The sequence below is a fragment of the Misgurnus anguillicaudatus genome, chromosome 2 (assembly GCF_027580225.2).
Source record: "Misgurnus anguillicaudatus chromosome 2, ASM2758022v2, whole genome shotgun sequence".
NCBI lineage: Eukaryota > Metazoa > Chordata > Actinopteri > Cypriniformes > Cobitidae > Misgurnus > Misgurnus anguillicaudatus.
The window spans coordinates 20319239-20340437 of NC_073338.2; the positions used below are offsets into that span (position 1 = coordinate 20319239).

Genomic DNA, 21199 nt, shown 5'->3' on the forward strand with positions numbered 1-21199 from the left:
CGGCCTTGCTGCCTACCGCTCCTTGATATAAAGAGAGGACGCCCTGTTGCCCATCTTTCCTCTGTGAGCTAACAAGAAATTGGGGGAAGGTGTGAAATAGCGTTTCTTGTATGTCCCCGACATCCGGGCACAGAACATGCTTTAAAAACAAGACACTCGGCGGCAGCATGCACGTCAAACCATAATGTTGTTTTTAATATGTATGCTAATGCCGCCTAAAGGAAACTAAAACATGACCGGCGAAACGAGCCGAGATATCGGATTTCTGATTGGTGTGATAGGGTCAGAGAGGTGGACTAGCGTAGGGGAAGGGGTCTTTGGGGGGGTTTAAGAGGGTCGGGTGAGGAAAGACCGAGAACCTCAGCTGTGCAATTAGTAAAAAGACTTGAAAGCCGAACACTTATGGTAAATGTTTCACCGCAAGAGAGCGCAGACAAAGTTAGGAGTTGGCCCAGGCAATCCGAGTAAACATAAAACTGTGCAAATAAAGTTTTATGGTGCCAAAGCGATCCCAGGAAAATATTATTCTTTGTATGGTGTAAACAGACAGCAGCACAGGGATATGTGTGTATGTGGTGTTTTAAAGTGCACACGGTTCCCAGCTACAGCTCGGATACACAACTATCAGCTTTTCCTTATGCTCACATATGCTCGTAGAAATAAACCGTTCTCTTTGTTTTTCCAGGAGAATCTATGTTTCATATAAGCATCCTTTACTACTTATTCACTTCTTGTGTAATATAAATGGGTCAATGATGTGACGTTAATTATTTTGTGTCCGTATGGATAAATTAAATGTAAAAGGGATAAAATTTCAAAATAAATTTGCAGATTACTTAGGGATGCATAACGATTAATCGCAAATAATCTATTGCAGAATAAAAGTTTTGTTTATCATATATGTGTGTGAACTGTGAATAATAATTATGCATATATAAATATGCAGACATGCATGTATAATTTTAAGAAAAAATATATATATTAAGTATTTATATTTATATATATTATAAATTATACATAAATATACAAATGTTTATACACATGTAAACATTTCTTAAATATATACATGCATGTGTGTTGTTTGTGCATGTATCTATACAACGTTATTATACACAGTTGACACACATATATGATGTAAACAAACTTTTATTCTGTAATAGATTAATCGTGATTATACCACGGGTCTGTTGAATGCTGCATTCTGATTGGCTGAGAAATGTTCTATGGCTGTTGATTATTTTTCTGTAAACCGCACACCTCATTTTTCAAATGTCTTAAAAATAGGCACCAGAGCAATGTTTGTGGTAACCGTGATATAAGCGGAATAATTGACTCCGGTCCTTTGAATTATTTGAAAATACCACCTTGGTGTGCATTATTTTCTTATAATTCAATGGCCCGTCGTCAATTATTCCTTACTTAATTGTTATGTATCCCTACTTGCATACATTTTTTTTTTTTTTTTTGAGGACCAAGTCTAAAATTTCTGGTTTATTTCATTTTGAAACAATCTTTGGGGGATAATTGCAAAAATGTCAATGTGGTGTAACCGGTCTGTGTCAATTGGTGTAACTAGTATTTTTTAAATTAAAATGTATATATATTCATTAAAAAATGTGAAATTAAATATAATCATCTAGTTTAATGTAAAATGATTTTTTTAAAAACATTTTTACATCATTTGTCAAAGATTATTTAGAAAACAGAGCTGTTTTCAGCATATGTCAGGACAAATGAAGAGTTTCGTTGCAAAACGAGATAACCACCGTTTTTTTAATTGTTCAGAAATCGCGTTTTATGGTTGTGCATTCCAATTAATTTCAATGCAACTGCAGTTGGTTTGTTTTGATTTAAACCTTCATACCTTAAAAAATACAGCTAAGTAGCACCGTAAAACAAAATAATAACATGATAACATAATAATAAACATGTTTTGACAAAAATGTTAAAAAATGGATTTATCTCAATTTGCAACTAAATTCTTCAAATATTGCAAAAACGCATTAAAATTTACGTTTAGAAATAACTAATAAAATAATATTTTAAAATGATTTTTTATATATATATAATTATGCTTACATGCCATCAAGGTGGATAAAATATTTAATATTTCTCATTCTTTGGCACAATTGTTGGTTACACCATTTGACATTTTCAGGTCAATTCAGTCTTAACTTTAATAAAAATGGTGCAAATTTTATTTTTTATTGCATAAAATTAACATAAATACCTTGTGCATTGAAAAAAGTTTTTTTTTCATCTTGCCAAACCGTTTTTGTCACTGACCCAAATATAGCAAGTTATTATTTCTCTACATACTCCAGGCATTTTCATGAAGTGTCTACTGATGTTATTTATTCTCCCCAGATTACTCTATTATTTATATTAAAGGAATAAGTTATATGAAATGAAATAGGTGTATATTAATTTCTTTCTTCAGCTGAACATCAAAAGACATGGCAGATCCAATGAGATTTAACATGATCAATGTGCCGCCATATTCAAACTATGTATGTTTCCATGGATATACAATGTGTTGAATGCTAAATAAGCTTGAATATGCATTGTTTTTTGAGATGTATGTTTTTGGAGCTTCACATACCAAAGCTAGCAAGAGTTAAGAGGATATTATTTATGATTACACGGCTCATTGGAATGCTTGATTCCGATTGGCCAATCGCAACATTTGCAGGCTATTCCCAGATAACAACTGTTCAAAATAAAAATAAATAAAAGTTTAAATATAAATATGTATTTTAATAACATACTTGGCCTTATATTTAAAAATAATTAAACCAAATATAGTATTTGTGACATTTGAAAGTCTTATTTTGTCTTAAAGGAACATGCCGACTTTTTGGGATTTTAGCTTATTCACCGTATCCCCCAGAGTTAGATAAGTGCATACATACCCTTGTCATCTCAGTGCGCTTGGTAAGCCTAGCTTAGCACAAATACATGAAGTAAATGGCTCCAGCTAGCATACTGCTCCCAATAAGTGACAAATAACGCCAAGCAAATCACTCCGCTCAAGTAGCAGTGCTTCACCTTCTGAAAATATAGTTTCCAGTATGTATACGTGTATGCCTGTCTGTGTCTCATATGACCTTGTTATTTGTACACGCTGTGACTACACAAATCACAACATATAAATAGGAAAATGTTGGCGTTATTTTGTGACTTATTGGGAGCAGTATGCTAGCTGGAGCCATTTACTTCCAGTATATGTGCTAAGCTAGGCTAGCGGTGGGTACGTCAGACAGAGTTACGGCACGCACGGAGATCATAAAAGTATGTATGGACCTATCTAATTATGGGGGATACAATGAATAAACTAAAATCCCCAAAAGTCGGCATGTTCCTTTAAAATAAACGGGTTTTCCTCATGGAAGGTCTGTATTCATTTAAAATAAGCTAATAAAATATTTCAAATCCATATTTAATGTTCCTTACCATACTTATGAGGTAAAAAGCCGTGTAATAGATGGGATAACGTTCAGGCAGCTGGTTGTTGTCTTGAAATAAGCCCCTTCAGTGTGATACAAGACCCTCACCGAGTCCTAATCTCATACTCTGGGCTGATTTCTGCGATAACCACTGGTTGCCTTTACATTATCCCGTACATAAAACTCTGATTGGGTTTAGCTAAAAAAAAAAATGAAAGGTGCAATACAAATACACAGTTTATTGTTTGAAAGTTATCTAGTGCATCAAATTTGGACTCACAATGTGACACACAATATGATATATGCAAGTATGAGTTTTATGGATGCCATTACAAGACTCATCCAAAACCATCTCTTCCACCAGGTGCAACATTCAAGGTAGCGTGATCTGCAACAACGCTGTGATTGGACGCGGGGCCGACATCAAGTACTGTCTGGTGGGGAGCGGTCAGCGTGTGGAGCCGGAGGGTGAGAACGGGCGCACTGTGTCTTACACTATACGCACACAAAACACACACTCTAAACTTCTGTAGTCCCGCTGTATGCGTATAAAATCCGGCTTTTGTGTTTGTGTTTATGTGTGCACTCTCACGCCCATGTCTGCCTTTTCGTTTGTGTGATCTTGTGTGCGTTTTAATCTGTTTTAATAGCGTATTAAAACCTAAGCTTGTGTGTACAATTCAGCTTTATTTTTTAATATGCTTAATCCTCGCAGTCTTGGATCACCGCGAGGTTTGTTTGTGCGTGTGTGTGTGTGGCTTGAGGCTCTTGTATTCCGGGTGGTCCGCGCCTGGTCTCTAACCTCTCCATCAATGACAGTGCCTTAAGGCGGCCCTAAGATGTCCAGAGGCTGCCCAGTCTAATTGACTGAACAACAGGGTGTTGCAGCCTCAACCGACGCCCTCCCTTCATTCGACATTTTTACATCTCTTCCCCGCCAACCCTCCATCATCACTCGTGTGCTGGTCTCGGTTAGTTGGCCCTAACCTCCAAAAACGCTCCGGCTTATTGAAGTGCTCTCAGAAATCCAAATTACAAGCTAGACCCCCTGTACTTCCCCCGGCACACACACACATCACATGCATCCACAGGCTTTACTACTTAAAGGGCAGCGAGAAACCGTGATCCCAGGAAAACCCAGAACAAAGTTTAATCTAACATGTTATTTAAAAAGCATTGCTTATAATAACCGTAATAAATCTCTTCCAGTAGCCGTAGGCATGACACTCGTGCTTTAGTTCAGGCGCACAAATTAGGTGCTAACTTGAATGAAAGAAAAATGTATGGTAAAGTACAGTACAGATGTGTGTTTTGATATGTCTAGCCTGCTTAAGTAAAAAAGATGATTTTCCTTTCAGAGCCATGTTAAAAAATTAAAAGTGCACCCATTTTAATGCTTAAAGACAACCAGTGTTATGTCAACTTAAAGGGACACTCCACTTAAAAAAAAAAAATGCTAATTTTCCAGCTCCCCTAGAGTTAAACATATTAGATTTTTTTTTTCAGTTTTGGAATCATTTCAGCTGATCTCTGGGTCTGCCGGTATCACTTTTAGCATAGCTTAGCATAATCCATTGAATCTAATTAGACCATTAGCATCACGGTCAAAAATAACCAAAAAGTTTTAATATTTTTCCTATTTAAAACTTGACTCTCCTGTAGTTACATCGTGTACTAAGACCGACAGAAAATTAAAAGTTGCGAATGATATTGCGCAGCGCCTGAAAATAGTCCCCTTGGTAACTTTCAATTCTATTTTCGGGCACTGTGTTATATTATTGCGGCCATGGTACATCAGCAAAGTCCTTGATTATTACGCCGGAATGAGAGCCATATCTGCCTAGAAAATCACAACTTTTAATTTTCCGTCGGTCTTAGTACACAATGTATTTTTGAGCATGATGCTAATGGTCTAATCAGATTCAATGGATTATGCTAAAAGCTATGCCAGACCCAGAGATCAGCTTAATGGATTCCAAAACTGTAAAAATCAAATGTTAAACTTTAGAGGAGCTGGAAATTATTATTTTTTTTTTTTAAAGTGAAGTGTCCCTTTAAAGCCAAGATAAATCCAGAGGACAGTTTTTAAAGGGACAGTTCACTAAAAATGTTAAATTCTGTCATTATTTACTCCCCCTTATATTGGTCTGAACTTGTATGAGTTTTTTATTCTGTTAATCACAAAGTCAGATATTTTGATAAATGATGGTAAGCACACAGTAGACTGTACCCATTGATTTCCATAGTAGGAAAAACAAATACTATGGAAGCCAATGGGTACCATCAACCATTCTTGTTTTACTGGACTTTGTTCTCTGTGTGAAGCTTAGGGTGTCGTCTTGTGTTTTAATACTCGCTTTACAGATAAAAATGAGTTATCAATTGTCCCGATGTAGTGACCTAGTGTCCTTACCTTACCAGTGCCCGAGCCCCTGTATACTGGGTTAATTCCAAGATGTGTTTTTGTTCCCTTTCAAGGGCACTTTGATTAAGGGGACGCGCGTAAACAGACACTTAAGATAAAGAGAGAATGATTGTTTTCATTTCAAGTGTATTTTAATCTGCCACGCTATGTGTAGGGATGTGCAAAAATATAAATACAGCTAACTATCATGATAAATTTTCCATGGTATTGTGCCGATGTTTCGGTCTCTACTTTCGGTATTTTAAAACCCCATCAAATCCCTCTCTGTGCATCAAACCACCTCATCTGCCGCTGCTGTAGTTGTCTGTCATATATGGCCATTCGTCCAATGTCTTAGAAGTTAGCGGGAATGAGACAATGGCAGAAAATTTAAAAACGCCTGCAGCCGACGTGTGGAGGCACTTTGGCTTAAAAAAGTTAAAAAAAATTCAGCTCTATATTTTTACATTTTTGATAAAAAAAGAAAAAGTATTGCAATGTATCGCAACATGCCATGTATTGTAGCGTATCATGATACATTGTATCATGCCACATGTATCGTGATATGTATTTTATCGTGAGGCCCTTGCCAATACCCAGCCCTAACTATGAGACAATCTCAACTCCTTCAAAAGTTTACGCATCAATAGCTCTGATCTTCGAAGGGAATAGGTCATAGAGATGATCAATTCATCCACGGATTCACAACCTAGGAATCTAGGGAACTGATTGAAACACGAAAAGTTTTCAAAAACTGCGTTTGTGCAACTGAATTTGTGAGCGTGCGACCATCCACTTTGTTGGCAGCTTTTTTCCGTCACAGTTCACGCCTCTCTCACTCATTCTAAAATCACCAGTGGTGGAATGATACATAAATGATCCGAAATGGTGAAGCGGTTACCGTGACGATACTGGTAGAATATCTCATGCCAATCAGATTCAAGAACCAGAAAGAATATATACAGTTTGGTTCCAAAATGCAATAAATCCATTTTGACTAATTAAAAATGTGTTTTCTATACCAAGAAATTGACAAGATGAAAACCACTATTTTCTGTTACAAACTTTTACATAGCATCTTTAGGGTATAATATAGCATTAAAAATTCTAATCCATCAAAATTATTATAAAAAATATTTTTTCCTGATTAAGTTTTTTTTTCAAAATGCTATAAATCCATTGAATCAATATATAAATGTGCATTCATCCATGCCATGTTATATTCATTTAGTTGACTAGTGCTATCCACTGATTAAAAAATAAACATTAATGGCATTAATCAAAACACTTACTTTGTGATTGCTGCTGTCATACTTGGGACGTCGTCTCTGAAAATGTTTTGGTCCCGCTCGATTTTCGTTGATTTCGAGTAAAATAATGTAAAGTTTTCATAAGATCCGCCAAGGTCAATGTGTTAGCATGACAGAAGCTTGATGCTGTCATGTGAGAACAAGCAACAGCCGGCATTTTTCCTTCGCCCGAGTGCCTCTCGCGTAAATTATTCGATTTTAATGGCTTACATTTCCCCCTGCCACAGAAACCACCACAGCTTTATCAATGCCATCAAAAGTATTGTTTCTTTTTGTTTGTTTGTTGATCACGAAGTACAAAGTAGATGAGAAAAAATAGGATTCAGTGTGTATTAAAAGGCGCCACCATTGTTGTTTACAATACGTGGAACGTTGCGCTGTGATTGGTTAAGCGGATTTATTGCATTCTGCAGAGAAGGAGGACTGGCGTTTGTCACAGTTTGAGAAAAAGGGAGAAAAGATGATAGAATAACACGGCAGATATCGGATTTTGCGTAAAATTAAGAATTTTTCTTTTTGATAATGACCTGATACAATACTGAATATCACCTTAGCCATCATTGTGATTTTTGTTTTCCACTGTACATCATGCTTTAATGCTTGAATACTCAGCATGTAAGATTTATAGATTTAGCTTTTGTGAAAAATTGCATGATTATAAACAATTTCAGGCACCCCAGTAATGACTTTTCCACATGCCAAAAAATCCTATGTCTGCGCGTGCCTAGATTAGATATATACTTACCTGTTACCCTCACATTAGATTCTTACGCTGGTCACTGAGTTTTAACTGGCTGCTGAGTGATTAGACAAATCTGTGTAGACTTTATAGCTGTTCCACTACGGTGGTCTTGTCAAGTCAACCACACACACACACACACACACACATAGTCATTCTCTGTCTCAGTATTTCTCTCATTTACTCTCACTCTTGTCTATTCCCGGGCTGTTTACCACTACTGGCTGCTTGCGTGTGTTGGCCACAAAGGAGCGATAGACATCTCATAAACTCTAGCTGGACACTTTCTCTATAAGGTCCTGTGTTCCCAGCATCCTTGTCCTTAGGGGAACCAGTCTTTTGGGTTACGGCTGCTAAAAGCATCGCAGGCGCTGAGAATGGAGTTGTTCTTCCAAGACCACCCGGCCTGTCATGTTGTAAGGTGCAATAGATTTGCAGGTGCTATGGAGGCTGTTGACATGTACCTTTCCTCAGACTGTTTAGACGTCCTTGTTCCTCTTTCTCGCTCCCTCTAAATCTCTGGCATAGCACGCCCTATTTGTCTTAGCCCGAACACAAAAACAGTCTTTTGTGCGGATTCCTTCACACTAAAATATGTCTTAATGGGGACCATTAATCTCTCAAACATTTAGTTTGGAACAGCCGCATTTCTGCAAGAGGATCTCATTCTTCCTAAGCCAGCGTGTATATGCCTGACACATTTGTAAACTGTTTGCTTGTCAGTATGTGATGGAATGGCCCACAAAGGTATACACTCCGGATAAACGAACAAAAACGTGTTTAAAGTTGTTTTCCTATCTTTGATTCAAACTATTATATCAGTACTGATGATACTTTCAATCTTAACATGCGATTCATCTCTTTGACAGATACCTCACAACTCATTCTCAGTCTTGTTCTCTCTTTTTTTGCAGCTGAAAGAACCAATGATGTCATTGTTGGATCGGACCAGCTCATGGAGATCTAGAACGCCGGTGCAGATGGATCACAGGCCCGATGAAGTACATATTAATGTGGAAGAATCTGCTTCCATGTGCAGATCCATTTTTTATATTCCAATAAAAGTGGATTTATTTATCAAAAGGCTTTTATTCCATGTCTCTTTTTTCACCTTGTTTGATGGGAGCAGTCTGTTATGTAAAGGTACAGTAGTTGACCAAACTAATTATTACAAAAAATAATCATAACTCTGACCGGTACGCAGTATAACCTTAATATACAACCTTAATGGAAAGCATCTTAGTTCGCACAAAAATAAAATTTTCTGGGAAACTTATAGGCAAAAAGGCTGCATTTCAATACCGATTGTGTCACAGCAATACGGCTGAAGCCTAGTAAGTCCGCCCAATTCGAAGTCAGGTAAAAATATTTATTACACAGCACTCTAAAATGCTTGATTCTGATTGGCAGTCGTGACATTCCAAGGTATGTTATTCAGAGATAACAACCGCCTGAAACTAATAACACATGGCTGGAAATCTTTTTGACAGGTACAGTTTAATATTACACAAAAAATATAAATATGTCTTTTAATAACATATATGACATTATTTGCAAATGATTAAACCACATAGTGTATTCGTGACGTCTTATCTTTGTGAATTCGTGAATGTCTTATCTTAAAACCGAAAGTAAATGGGTTTTCCTTGCGCAAGGACTACATTTAATTAAGAATAAGCAAATTTAATCAAATCAATACCTAATGTTCCCTGGCTTCCTAGGCAGATGAGGTAAATAGTCGTTTAAAGGAGGGGTGTACGATATTTGAAAAACGCAGTAACATCATCACTCCTGACTGGGTGATTCTCACGAAAACTTGGTTTTAAAAATGTCAAGCATGAAAATGTAAAAATTGTTTAAATTTACTTTTTTTCCCACCAGACATTGAAAAACAAAGTCTGGAGTAAATGGGAACATTAATTTAAAAACTCTTACTTATCATTTAACACTTTTTGTAACATAATTTCAAAAATTAGTCCTTAAAAATCTCATTACCGCAACAGTCAGAAAACATCAACACTGACATATTTTCAAAATGACATGACAAACCTGAAAGAACATAATTTGGAGATTCTGCACATGCATTTAAAATCAAAGTATTATGCTTCTATTAATTAAATTACATTTAATAAGCATCTGTTGCGGTAATGATAATCAAAATGTCGTGTAAGCATTCTGACAAGACAATATTTCAAATTAACTTAAAAAAAAAATGATCTTACTTGGTAGCCATCTTGAAGTAACTGGTCCAAAATCAAACTTTATTAAAATTCTGTATGTTTGCTTAAACTGTTCTCAAAAAGTGTTGCGGAGGATGAGAACATCAGGCATGGACACTGCATTTTCCTAATTTTTCTTCATTATTATTATACATGAATATTCAGTAAATATTTTTTCTGTCATCTAAAGTAGTCTAGCAAAACATCCATTTATTTTTTTTCTTCATATTTTTGTGTTAATTTGATTAAATTACAACATAACGCATGTTCAAACACAGCCGGACACATTGCGGTAATGAGAATTTCAGCAGAAAATGAGATAAAATTTACAATTATAAATTCTTATGTTGAAATCACACATTGTGCAAGGTAGAACACAGTATTGTGTTAATTCTGATGCTTTTTAATGTTACTATATTACACATTTTAAAGCTAAAATCATTAGTGCCGTGGTGTTTCAATGGTTTCGTGAGAATCACCCGACTACTCTCGCTCAAACTTCCGTCAATATTACTGTGCTCGAGGTCAAAGGGCTGCAAACTAAGTGCTCTTCAGTCATACAATATAGTTCTCGTTTTTTATCCGCTTAAAAAAATCACCACGTTTTGTTTTGTGCCACCATACTTACTCGTGTAACTACTCATGTAACAGTTTTTAAATAGGGAAAACATGAAAGTGTTTAGTGGCTTCTAAATTCATCCCTGTTTGGATCCTAAGGAATGAATGGGGCTAGGCTTAATGCTAACACCTTCACAACGCGCTGTACAAAGATTAAGTGCACGCATTGAATAAAGATAGGTATGTATTAATTCGTCTAAGCTGAGGTAAGAACATAGTAAAATATTGAAAAACTGTGGTGTTTTCCTTTTAAAGGTAATGTGTTTATGAGGATACCTGCAAAGATGGGACGGCATTTTGACGTATTGTGTATTTAAACGGTGTGTGTGAGTGTACATTTTTGCCACATGTAGTGGTCAGATTGCAAACAACAACTCACCATTCGATTTCAAAACTCACATGCTTGTCACATGATAAACATGTCATCATCTGAGACAACATTGGTACGAAACGCACTCTGTATAACAGTTTGTCCATTTAGGGCTACTGCAGAAACATGACAGCGACTTCCATGTAAGGAGACCTGCGCTGTATATAGATTAAACGTCTTGTTGTAATGTAATAAAAACAATACAGTTCATTATGCAAGGTCTTTATACACCACTGATAATATAGTTATGTATATTATATTGCATTTTTGTCAAGAAATCCTTCTAGAAGTTACACAATGCACCTTTAAGGCCAATAAAGCGGCAAAATGCGCATGAGTTCAGCACTGCGGATGTCACAGTTACGTCACTGCAAGCTTCGCGCACAATGTGGTGGCAGAAAAACAATGTAAATGAATTATACAAAAGTGAAATGAGCAAGATAACTCACTAGAAAATGAAATGTTGTGCTGTTGAGTGTCAGAATAGGAATGCGAAAAAAGATGGCCTTCATTTTAATAAAATACGGTCGTCAAAGACACCATTAGAAGATAAATGTAGTTGTTTAAGGCTGCAATAAGCCTTTAAACGGACAGACTAGGGTGATGAAATCATCTGGAAATCTTTTAATAATTAGAATAGAAAATAATTAGAGAAGATGTCCGGTGTTCTTTCGGGGTTTTTTGCGTTTATCACATTATGTTTATAATTTATTTAGAAAGAAATAAAGATTTGAATGGGTTATACTGATAAGGCAATAATATCACCATTTATTAAATATTTCAGTTTTTCTCATTTTCTATTATTTCTTTTTACCTTACATCTTAGCTTGTGTTCTTCCTGTTTGTTCTAAAATTACTATGTTTACATACTAGATAAATATATAAATATAGCACACATACACACACACACACACGACGTAAAGTGTTATTAATATATAAACAGGCCTATGCATATTAATTTGTATGTAAACATAATAGTTTTAGAACAAATGCGTAGGCTATAAATATAAGGAAGAAATAATAGGAAACAGGAAAATATTGAAATATTTAATAAATGGTATTATATAAAATACATGATAGTATTGCTGTTATATGTAGCGATTCATACTGTAAAATAATTGATTTACCAATAAAGAACAATACATATACACTAGGGCTGTGCAAATATATTGATACAGCTAACTTTTTTCCACAATAGTGTATCAATATTTCAATCTCTACTGTCAATATTTTAAAAACCCATCAAATCCCTCTGTGTGCGTCAAACGACCTCTTTTGCCGGTGCTGTAGTTGTCGCTGTCCATTTGTCTGTCATATATGGCCATTCGGCTAATGTCCAGTCCCTCCAGAAAAACGCGATTGTGCGATCGCGCGATATAATGCATAATCAGCCAAAGTCTGCATATTTATGCAGGGCTGCATTTTTTCCAAATACGACGCACTTTTGCCGCATTAATTACATATTTCCGCGCACAAAATATGCGGGGCTTGCATGATTTCATAATCTCCGCATTTTCGTAGCAAAAAGTCACATATATATTAGCAGAAAGTTGAAAAGTTTTGCATTTACTTCCCAAAAGCGCAGCCGTGTCCTCTATTGCCATGGAAAAGTTATGAAGTGACGTGATTATGTGACGTGAACATCATTGCAGTTTTTGCAAGTTCCGCAATTTTCGCAAATTCCCGCAATTCCATCGCATAAATTGCATAAATATCCCACATATTCCATCGCATTTTTTATAGTCCAAAATCTCTACAGGCTTACACATTTCTATCATAAAATGATAAAGCTCAAAGTTCACTGCCAGGCGATATATTTTCTTTAACAGAATTCGCCTTTCAAAGCCTACAGTGAACGGCCGGTTTGGACTACAGCCCTCTACTTCCTGCTTTAATGACGTCAGTTGAACAGTTTTTGGACTAAACTCCGCCCACAGGAATACGTCAGCCGCCAGCTAAGCTAACGGCAAGCTAAGCTGCTATCAAATCACAACACACTAAACAAACTACACAATCAGAACTCGATACGTATTTCTGAAAGAGGGACTTCATAGAACAAGAAAGACATCAGCCCGTTTTGAGGACAGTGAAAACAACGCTATACAGATAAGTCAATTGTGTGAAAAATACCACGTTTTTTACACGTTAAACATGGACACATGCTATATTGCACACTGTAAACACAATCAAAGCTTTAAATACACAGAAAGAACGGGACCTTTAACATAGTTAGATTGCAACTATAGCCTGGATTTCACGGACAGGGTCACAAATATATCAACAAACCATCTGAAACATTAGTTCATTATTTGCCTCAGTACAATGAGATTTCATTTGGGTTGTGTGTCACTGTATGTGCACTAGTTTAATGTTCAAAGTAGTGTCATCGTTCCAGTGTTGTCTGAATGTAGGTGTTCCTCTAGGTAAGTGTCTGTGTAGTTTGCTGTTTGGTTGTGGTGTTTATCTAGTGAATATCCCATCAGCCATCTGGGTGACCACCAGGACTGGGACTGCATGCTCTGGTGCTGAAAGGAACAGATAACCACAATGGGGATAAGTTTATTTGTACACAAAAAGACTGAAAGAAACGGACCACCCAGTCACTAACAGTCTCTCTTTCATACTCTCAGGCCTTCACAAAATGCCTAAAAGGAGAACTTCCTAAAGATTTTTCTCTCTTTGCCGTCAACGATTTATAGCATTCCAGCACTTGCATCTCTTAAATTACAGGCCTGGAGTTCCCGGGTGACGATGGATTCAGAGCCTCGGGAAGATGCTCTGACTCTTAGTATGATTTATAACTCCTCTAACTTATTGTTTTTCGGGCCAATCCAACTCGTTTAGTGTCACCAATGGAATGATTGCACATCTTCTTCAAGTCTTTAAGCCTTCCCGAGTTTTGGGCGTATTGAAATCATTCACAGTGATATCTCTCGCCTTCTCGAAATCCATAAAATAATTTGTATATTTATGAGAATGTCCTCCCTTTTCTATGTTGACCTCCTTATTCAGGTTCAAGACTTCTGGCAGATTCAACTTGCTGGTGCATGATCGTGCCTTGATTTTTTTTCTCCCCAAATAAATGAAATAATCTTTCCCCCGAGACATATAGCGTTTTTAAACGCATTTCACTGACGTATCGCAGAAGTCAAGGATAAGTAGAAACGAAATAATATCGATCTTCAAATGCCCCAGGCAGATTTCTTTGAACGCCTGTCCAGCGCTAATACGAAACATGTGCGTTCCATTTTGTCAGTGTGATAACTAATCAAATGTCGTGCCCTTCGACCCCGCTCGCTGCAGTGTCCGCGCTCGGACCACCAGACCTGGCTCGGGAGATGTGGCGGCAGTTGTTTTCGAAAGGTTTGTATATTTAGACAAAGTCTCCCAGAGCTGGAGTCCCCATGGCTGTGTTGGTTTGGAGCCCTTCGGAGCTGTGTTCAGTGTCATTCGCCGCCCTTTGGGCCAAATGTGACAGATGCTTGTGTTTTCCTGGGCTTGGGATCAGATGTCAACTGACAGATCGTATATCAGGCCCACCTCGCTGTCTCTCCTTAGCAGCCAGGTTTTCTAGCCTGTACGAAAGAATCAAGGTTCGACACAGAGTCGGATGTGCCGTGGATGTTTGTTGTGTCATGCAAGTGTAAAGCATAATCTCCATTGACAGGTTTGTAGTAAACAATGCAAAAAATTAATGTCGCCAGTTGAAACACCAACATCAAAGTCCGTTGGGAGCTCTGGCTTATTTTAAAGTGGTACAGACGCAAGCTCTTAAAAGTCTGCAGTGGTTACAAGGCCGCTTATCTTTGAACTCTTTAATGAAGGACCTAATGTGAACAGGCCTAAATGGGTGCCAGGGACACTTACAGTAAGTACCGTAAGTGCGGCGGTACTTGTCATAAATCAGAGAAATGTGGATATAAATACACGACTGGCCCCCGTCCAAATGTCTCCATCCCCGTTTTAAAGAAGGATAGTGGCTGGTCTCCTGTGCTTGAAAGCTATTCAAGCAAAGACATAGCCAACGCCTTCACTTGGTTCATTTGCGTCATCAAATGCTCGGATTTGCAAGAGCTGGTCATCAATGAGCACAAACATTCATATCAGCAGGGAACCATACCACAGTCCACCATTTTAGGGCTCGGGTGAAGTTGAACTCGAGTTCGGAAAACAGTGTTTGCATCATCCGAACGAACCAAACTCTGCCGTCGCGGACCTGTGTGAAACCCCCCTGAGGGACTGTATGAATGTATGTGGGTGTGCGGTTGACGTTTGGGGGCAGGCGGTGTGTGTAGTTGTCAGGGAGGGGTGGGGAGATGCCGGGCGGAAGGACTAAGCACGGTGGAGGGTGATGAGAGTCTTGTTGGCCACCCAAGTGGCAAAAAAAAACCTGCATGTTTTCTGCTGACCCCTACACACTAACAGAACACTTCCTCAATTTGTCTTCAGTGTTCTTGAGGCACAAACGAAATTTCCTCTCTTTTTCGCCTCCTTTTAAGACGCCGCATCCCCCACAAGCCTCCTGCAAACCCTCACGCCCACCTTCAGTGAACACACACTTAACAATTAGTACTTTCTTACTGCCGAACAAAGACAGTATGGAAGCTGTGTGGCCTGTAAAGGCCAATAACCTCTATGACATGCGAGGGACTGCTCGCTCTTTGAAATGAAGCGTTTCAGAACGCTCCCCGGGACGTTAAAGCTTGTTTATCTCGCACAACCACAGCAACATCACACCCCTGTGTCTGGCCTTTCTAATCTCTCGCGAAAAGGATGCTCTTGTTTTTCTGTGTTTGTTTTGTTGTATCGTGCACCTTGCACGTGTACACTTTTCTGAAATGTCGTAATTTTTTACCAATAATCAGCTGTTGAGAAAGATAAGCAAGCAACAGGGTCCGATTTCGTCTTACCACCTGCTAGTTCTGTCGCAACAATACCTCTGTTAAAGGGCAACAAACAAAGACGGCTGAAAAAGTTTTTTAAGCGAGCCATTCATTATGATAACAAAGGGCAAAGAAATACATTATCATAATTAATCTTATCTGTGGCTGTGGGTGGCGGGACTTTCCTTTTGTGACTGACGGACCCTTACAATGCTAACATGTACACATCACTGTGTCACAAAGCACTTTGGTGGCTAAGAATATTTTAAGCTTTGTAAACATTCGCCAAACAAGTCCTGAATGTTAGCCGGAGGCTAGTGGCTCCCCATGCCTTTATCCACATCAAAACTTGAATTCACCGCCAATTTGAATACAAATTTTGACTTCCTTTCTTAAGGAAACACAATAGGAAAAGTTTCTAGAATTTTGTAGGTCTGTGAACATTGCTGAATCTGTGCAGCGATGCTGATCAAAGAAATTGTGGAAAAATTTTTTGGGTTTAGCATGCGAAGTAACATGATATTAATCACCTACAACATGCTTTGTTTTAGCTATAAATGTTTAGGTACACAATAGGATGAAAGAAGACCCATGTGGATTTTTAGGAATGTGTCCATCCATTGATATATGTGACCCTAGACCACAAAACTTAGTCTTAGGTCGCACGGGTATATTTCTAGCAATAGCCAAAAATACATTGTATGGGTCAAAATGATACATTTTTCTTTTATGCCAAAAATCATTAAGGATATTATGTAAAAAATTATGTTCCACAAAGATATTTTAAGGTTCATTAGTTAACATTAGTTAACATGAACTAATAATGAACTGCACTTATACAACATTTATTAATCTTAATGTTAATTTCAACAGTTACTAATACTTCATTAAAATCTTGTTAACGTTAGTTAATGCACTGTGAACTAACATGAACAAACAATAAAAGCTTTATTTCTATTAACTGACATTAACAAAGATGAATAAATACTGTAACAAATATATTGCTCATGGTTTGTTCATGTTAGTTAATACATTAACGAATGTTAACTAATGAACCTTATTGTAAAGTGTTACCGATATTTTGTAAATTTCCTAGCGTAATTAGTGCATTGTAAAAAATACTTTGCTGCCTTAAAATTTTTAGTTGAATCAACTCGGATTTACAAGTCATTTCAACTTACTATTATTTATCTCGACTAGAGATGAGTTGTTATAACGACAGGTGAGTAGTTATAACTTATAAAATTAAGTTGACTTTTCTCAACTATATTTTATAAGTTGTGACAACTCATCTCTGTTGACATGACTTGTAAATCTGAGTTGATTTAACAAAAAAAATTAAGGCAGCAAAGTATTTTTTACAGTGCAGTTGCTAAGGACTTAATTTGAACAACTTTTATTTTTGTGCATCCTCATATTCCAGATAAAAATAGTTGTATCTCAGCCAGATATTGTCCTAACAAATCATACATCGATGGAAAACTTATTCAACTTTCAGATTATGTACAGTACTGTACAAAAGTCTTAGGCACTATGCTACCATTGAATTCGTTGTTTTTGCAATTGTATAGTGATCATATATAATTATTTCTCAGTCTCTTTATTAGAATACAACCAGAAAATACAGGAAATGTGTATGTGGTATTAAAAACAGTATAAAAGTATAAGCTGAAGTGTCAAGTTTTTAGGGTAAACTCCCCTTCCACTTGAGCAATAGCAGGCAGGATCTCTTAATCCGAAATGAAATTAAATCCTAATTTCTAATTCTAATCGAATGACTTCAGGACTTCAGTCTCCTCAAAAAAGCTCAAGATGTGTTTCGTGCCAAGTGAGGTCACACTAAATACTGACTGATACCTGAAGAAGACATTTAGTTCTGAAAATTGTTTTGTTTTTAACTTTGGGTATACATATTTCCTGTATTTTCTGTTTGTATCTTAATAAAAAAGTGAAAAATAAATATGGATGGACATTAAAACTTTTCTAAAACAACAAAGCTGGTGATAGTGGCATAAGACTTTTGCAAAGTACTGTATATATATATATAATATGACCTTATGACTTGTTTTGTGGTCCTGGGTCACATATAAGTGTCATTTTCTAATGTTTTACAAAAACCATGAAAACCATTGTTTTCTGGCAACAGACCAAATTTGCTATAGACATAAAATTGGATAGCTGGATGCTCTTATGTTGCTCCTAAATTATGGAATTCTCTTCTGTTTGGGAATAGGAATGCTTAAGACTTTTAGACATGGTTTTATGTGATTTTATTTCCATTGTTTTTATGTATTTGTCTTTTTACTTCTTCTTTGTACAATTACTACTTTTGTTTTAATTATGTATTTGTTAAGCTCTTTGAGAAGCTGCTTTTAAAAAAATTAAAAAATGATTCATTGGATTTAATCAATTTTTTAAGGTAAGTGGTTGCAATCAATTTAATTGAGCTACATTTAAACAAAAGTTTTATATTTTATTTTACTTTACTAATCTTTTTTGTTTATAGCTTAAATAAATTGATTGCAACCACTTACCTTAAAAAATTGATTAAATTCAATGAATCATTTTTTTCAGTGTATATAAAATACTACTGCTACTGTTACTATTATTATTATATTATTATTATAGACCATATTTCAATAGATGATATTTAGTCGTACAATTGAATAGATGGATGCATGGATGGAGAGAGAGAGAGAGAGACTATTGACTTACAAAATGTGATTTCTATGGTAAATGAACTCTAATATTATAATACTTTGAAAGAAAAACTGTCAATTTATTTTTATCAATTATACCACGGGTCTGTTGAATGCTGTATTCTGATTGGCTAAGAAATGTTCCGTAGGTATGCAATAATTTCTGATAACCGCACACCTAACTTGTCAAATGTCTTAAAAATAGGCACCAGAGCAATGTCTGTGGTAACTGTGGTATATGAGGAATAATTGACTCCGGTCCTTTGAATTATTTGAAAATAATGCACACCTGCGGTGTATTTTCTTATAATTGAATGGCCCGTCATCAATTATTCCTTACTTATAAGGTTTAAAAAAACAGCGCCTGCAAAGTTTGCTTATTATTGTTAGTAAATAGGTTTTTGTTTGAAGAAGTGTTAAATTAGTTATCAGTTCAGTAAATATTTGAAATAATTCTAGAAAATCTATCAGTATTACAGAACAAACTTATTTACATTTATACCACGGGTCTGTTGAATGCTGTATTCTGATTGGCTGAGAAATGTTCCATGGGTATGCATTAATTTCTGATAACCGCACACCTAACTTCTCAAATGTCTTAAAATTAGGCACCAGAGCAATGTTTGTGGTAACCGTAAAAGGAATAATTGACTCCGGTCCTTTAAATTATTTGAAAATAATTATAAATAAAATGTTGGTATGATATCAAATGGCAAAACCATATTCCCGTACCACTACATATACACGACACTCCAAGATTCTTCAAAAATCCCAAGATATTACTTCTCCAACTAAAAGAATTATGTTTGTAAACTCTTTGATTTCACTGTGTGAACCCAACTGCATACTCTCACAGATATGCACACATGTGTCAACTTCGACCAGAACCCACTAGGCTGGTTTCAAAGCAATCTGTTCACCGTGCCGATGCCTTCGTAAGATAAATAAATTCAGCCCCGAGGCTTTGGGGAAAAATAAACACGTCTTCGCCAGCAGAGGCTCTCAGCTGTTGTATGATATCTGTGCTCCGTTCTTTTGGAGATTACCTTTACATGAGCTTCGGGGACGGGCCACGGCCGTTTACGTTCGCGGCTTGTGTGATGGCAGATTTCTGGACAGCGCATGGTCATCTCCCCAGTTTATTTATCCAAGGCCTCTAGACCTCAGCCTGGACCTCCCTCAGTTTGTTAGGCTTACAGGGGCCCCCTACCGCATGGAGCAATTCCTCAGATTCCACATTAGCTCCCATTCCCAGCTGCCCGTACCCTCATCAAATTAAACAATTTCCAGAAATGAGCTCAGTAGTGCCGCACCATTGAGACATGCGCACACCCTATTTCATATAGGTTTCATTTTATTATAAAATAGTTTCAAATAATAAATGACTAAAATCATATTGAAGTGAATAATCATAACAATGTATCAGATGCATGAGGTTGGTAATATATTGATTATGAAGTGTACAAAAAAAATAAAGGCCATTGAACAACTGCATATCAGCCTTACTTTAGTAACACAAATCACTGTCTTTATATAAGTTAATGCATACATTTTGTCTAAAGTATTCCTGTAGCTTACTTGGTAAAGCATCGCATTAGCAACACACAGCTCTTAGGTTCAATCTTAAGATCACACATACTGAATGCACTGTATGTTGGATAAAAGCATCTCTATAAATGTAATTAACATGTTTCAGTTTGGGATACAGATGAGTTCATGTTGTTGTATTAGCATGTTTGTTAACCAAAACTGTGTTTGTGTCATGGTCAGCAGCATAGCACTAGAGGAGATCAATAGAGCTTCATGTGACCCATTTATAATCCATCCCAATCATCCCGGACAATGCATTGTATATAAATAACAAGTCAGTGCAATATAGGACTGACCAGTGTAAAATAAGGAGTACCACTGAAATGTACTTTCATTATTATTATTTATCATTCAAAAGTCTTTATTCTAAACCTGTGGCAAGTTGCATAAACATAGCTGCTCAGTTAAGACTGTGTAAACTAGTCTAACCAACTAGCCATTATTAGGGGCTAATCTGTCTTACTTTATTTAAATTATTTCAGTCCACAATTTTAGCTCTATAAAAAGTTATGATCAATCTCAAAGAAAATACTAACTAACTAGTCTAAGCAGTTAATGCAACTGGCCACTTGTGTTTTAGTTAACATATGTATTATTTACATTCATACATTTATCAGATATACTGTTAAAAAAATGTCAACAGTGGTACCTTAGCTGTGAATGGGGCTGAGCCCTTTAAAAAAAGTGCACTTTTGGACTTAAAGTTTTTGTATTGTATCTCAGACTTAGAGGTAGAGATTGGTATGTATGCATACATATTTTAAAGGGTACCGCCCCAGTGACAGCTAAGGACCCTTTGGTTCTGACAGTGTACAATCATATACAAAACAATGAAATGAAGCGATAATCTTAAGAATGCAATAATATGATATGTGCTACTAAACTTATTAGTTTCAACTTTTGCTAGACCTGTTATACACT

General features: G+C 36.5%; 1 protein-coding gene and 1 long non-coding RNA gene across 3 annotated transcripts in view; one reads left to right on the top strand and one right to left on the bottom strand.

Annotated features, from left to right (window-relative positions):
* Positions 1–8982, top strand: part of eif2b3 (eukaryotic translation initiation factor 2B, subunit 3 gamma) — a 50460-nt gene extending 41478 nt beyond the window's left edge. For both annotated transcript variants that reach the window (XM_055201795.2, XM_055201796.2), the window contains exons 11-12: positions 3811–3914; positions 8814–8982. In XM_055201795.2, coding sequence (XP_055057770.2) covers positions 3811–3914; positions 8814–8866 — 157 coding nt within the window. In that variant the 3' untranslated portion in view covers positions 8867–8982. The remainder of the gene's footprint in view (positions 1–3810; positions 3915–8813) is intronic.
* Positions 8983–12301: 3319 nt separating this feature from the next.
* Positions 12302–21199, bottom strand: part of LOC141369068 (uncharacterized) — a 46958-nt gene continuing 38060 nt past the window's right edge. The window contains exon 3 of the long non-coding RNA XR_012372612.1: positions 12302–13631. This is a non-coding gene — a long non-coding RNA (uncharacterized lncRNA). The remainder of the gene's footprint in view (positions 13632–21199) is intronic.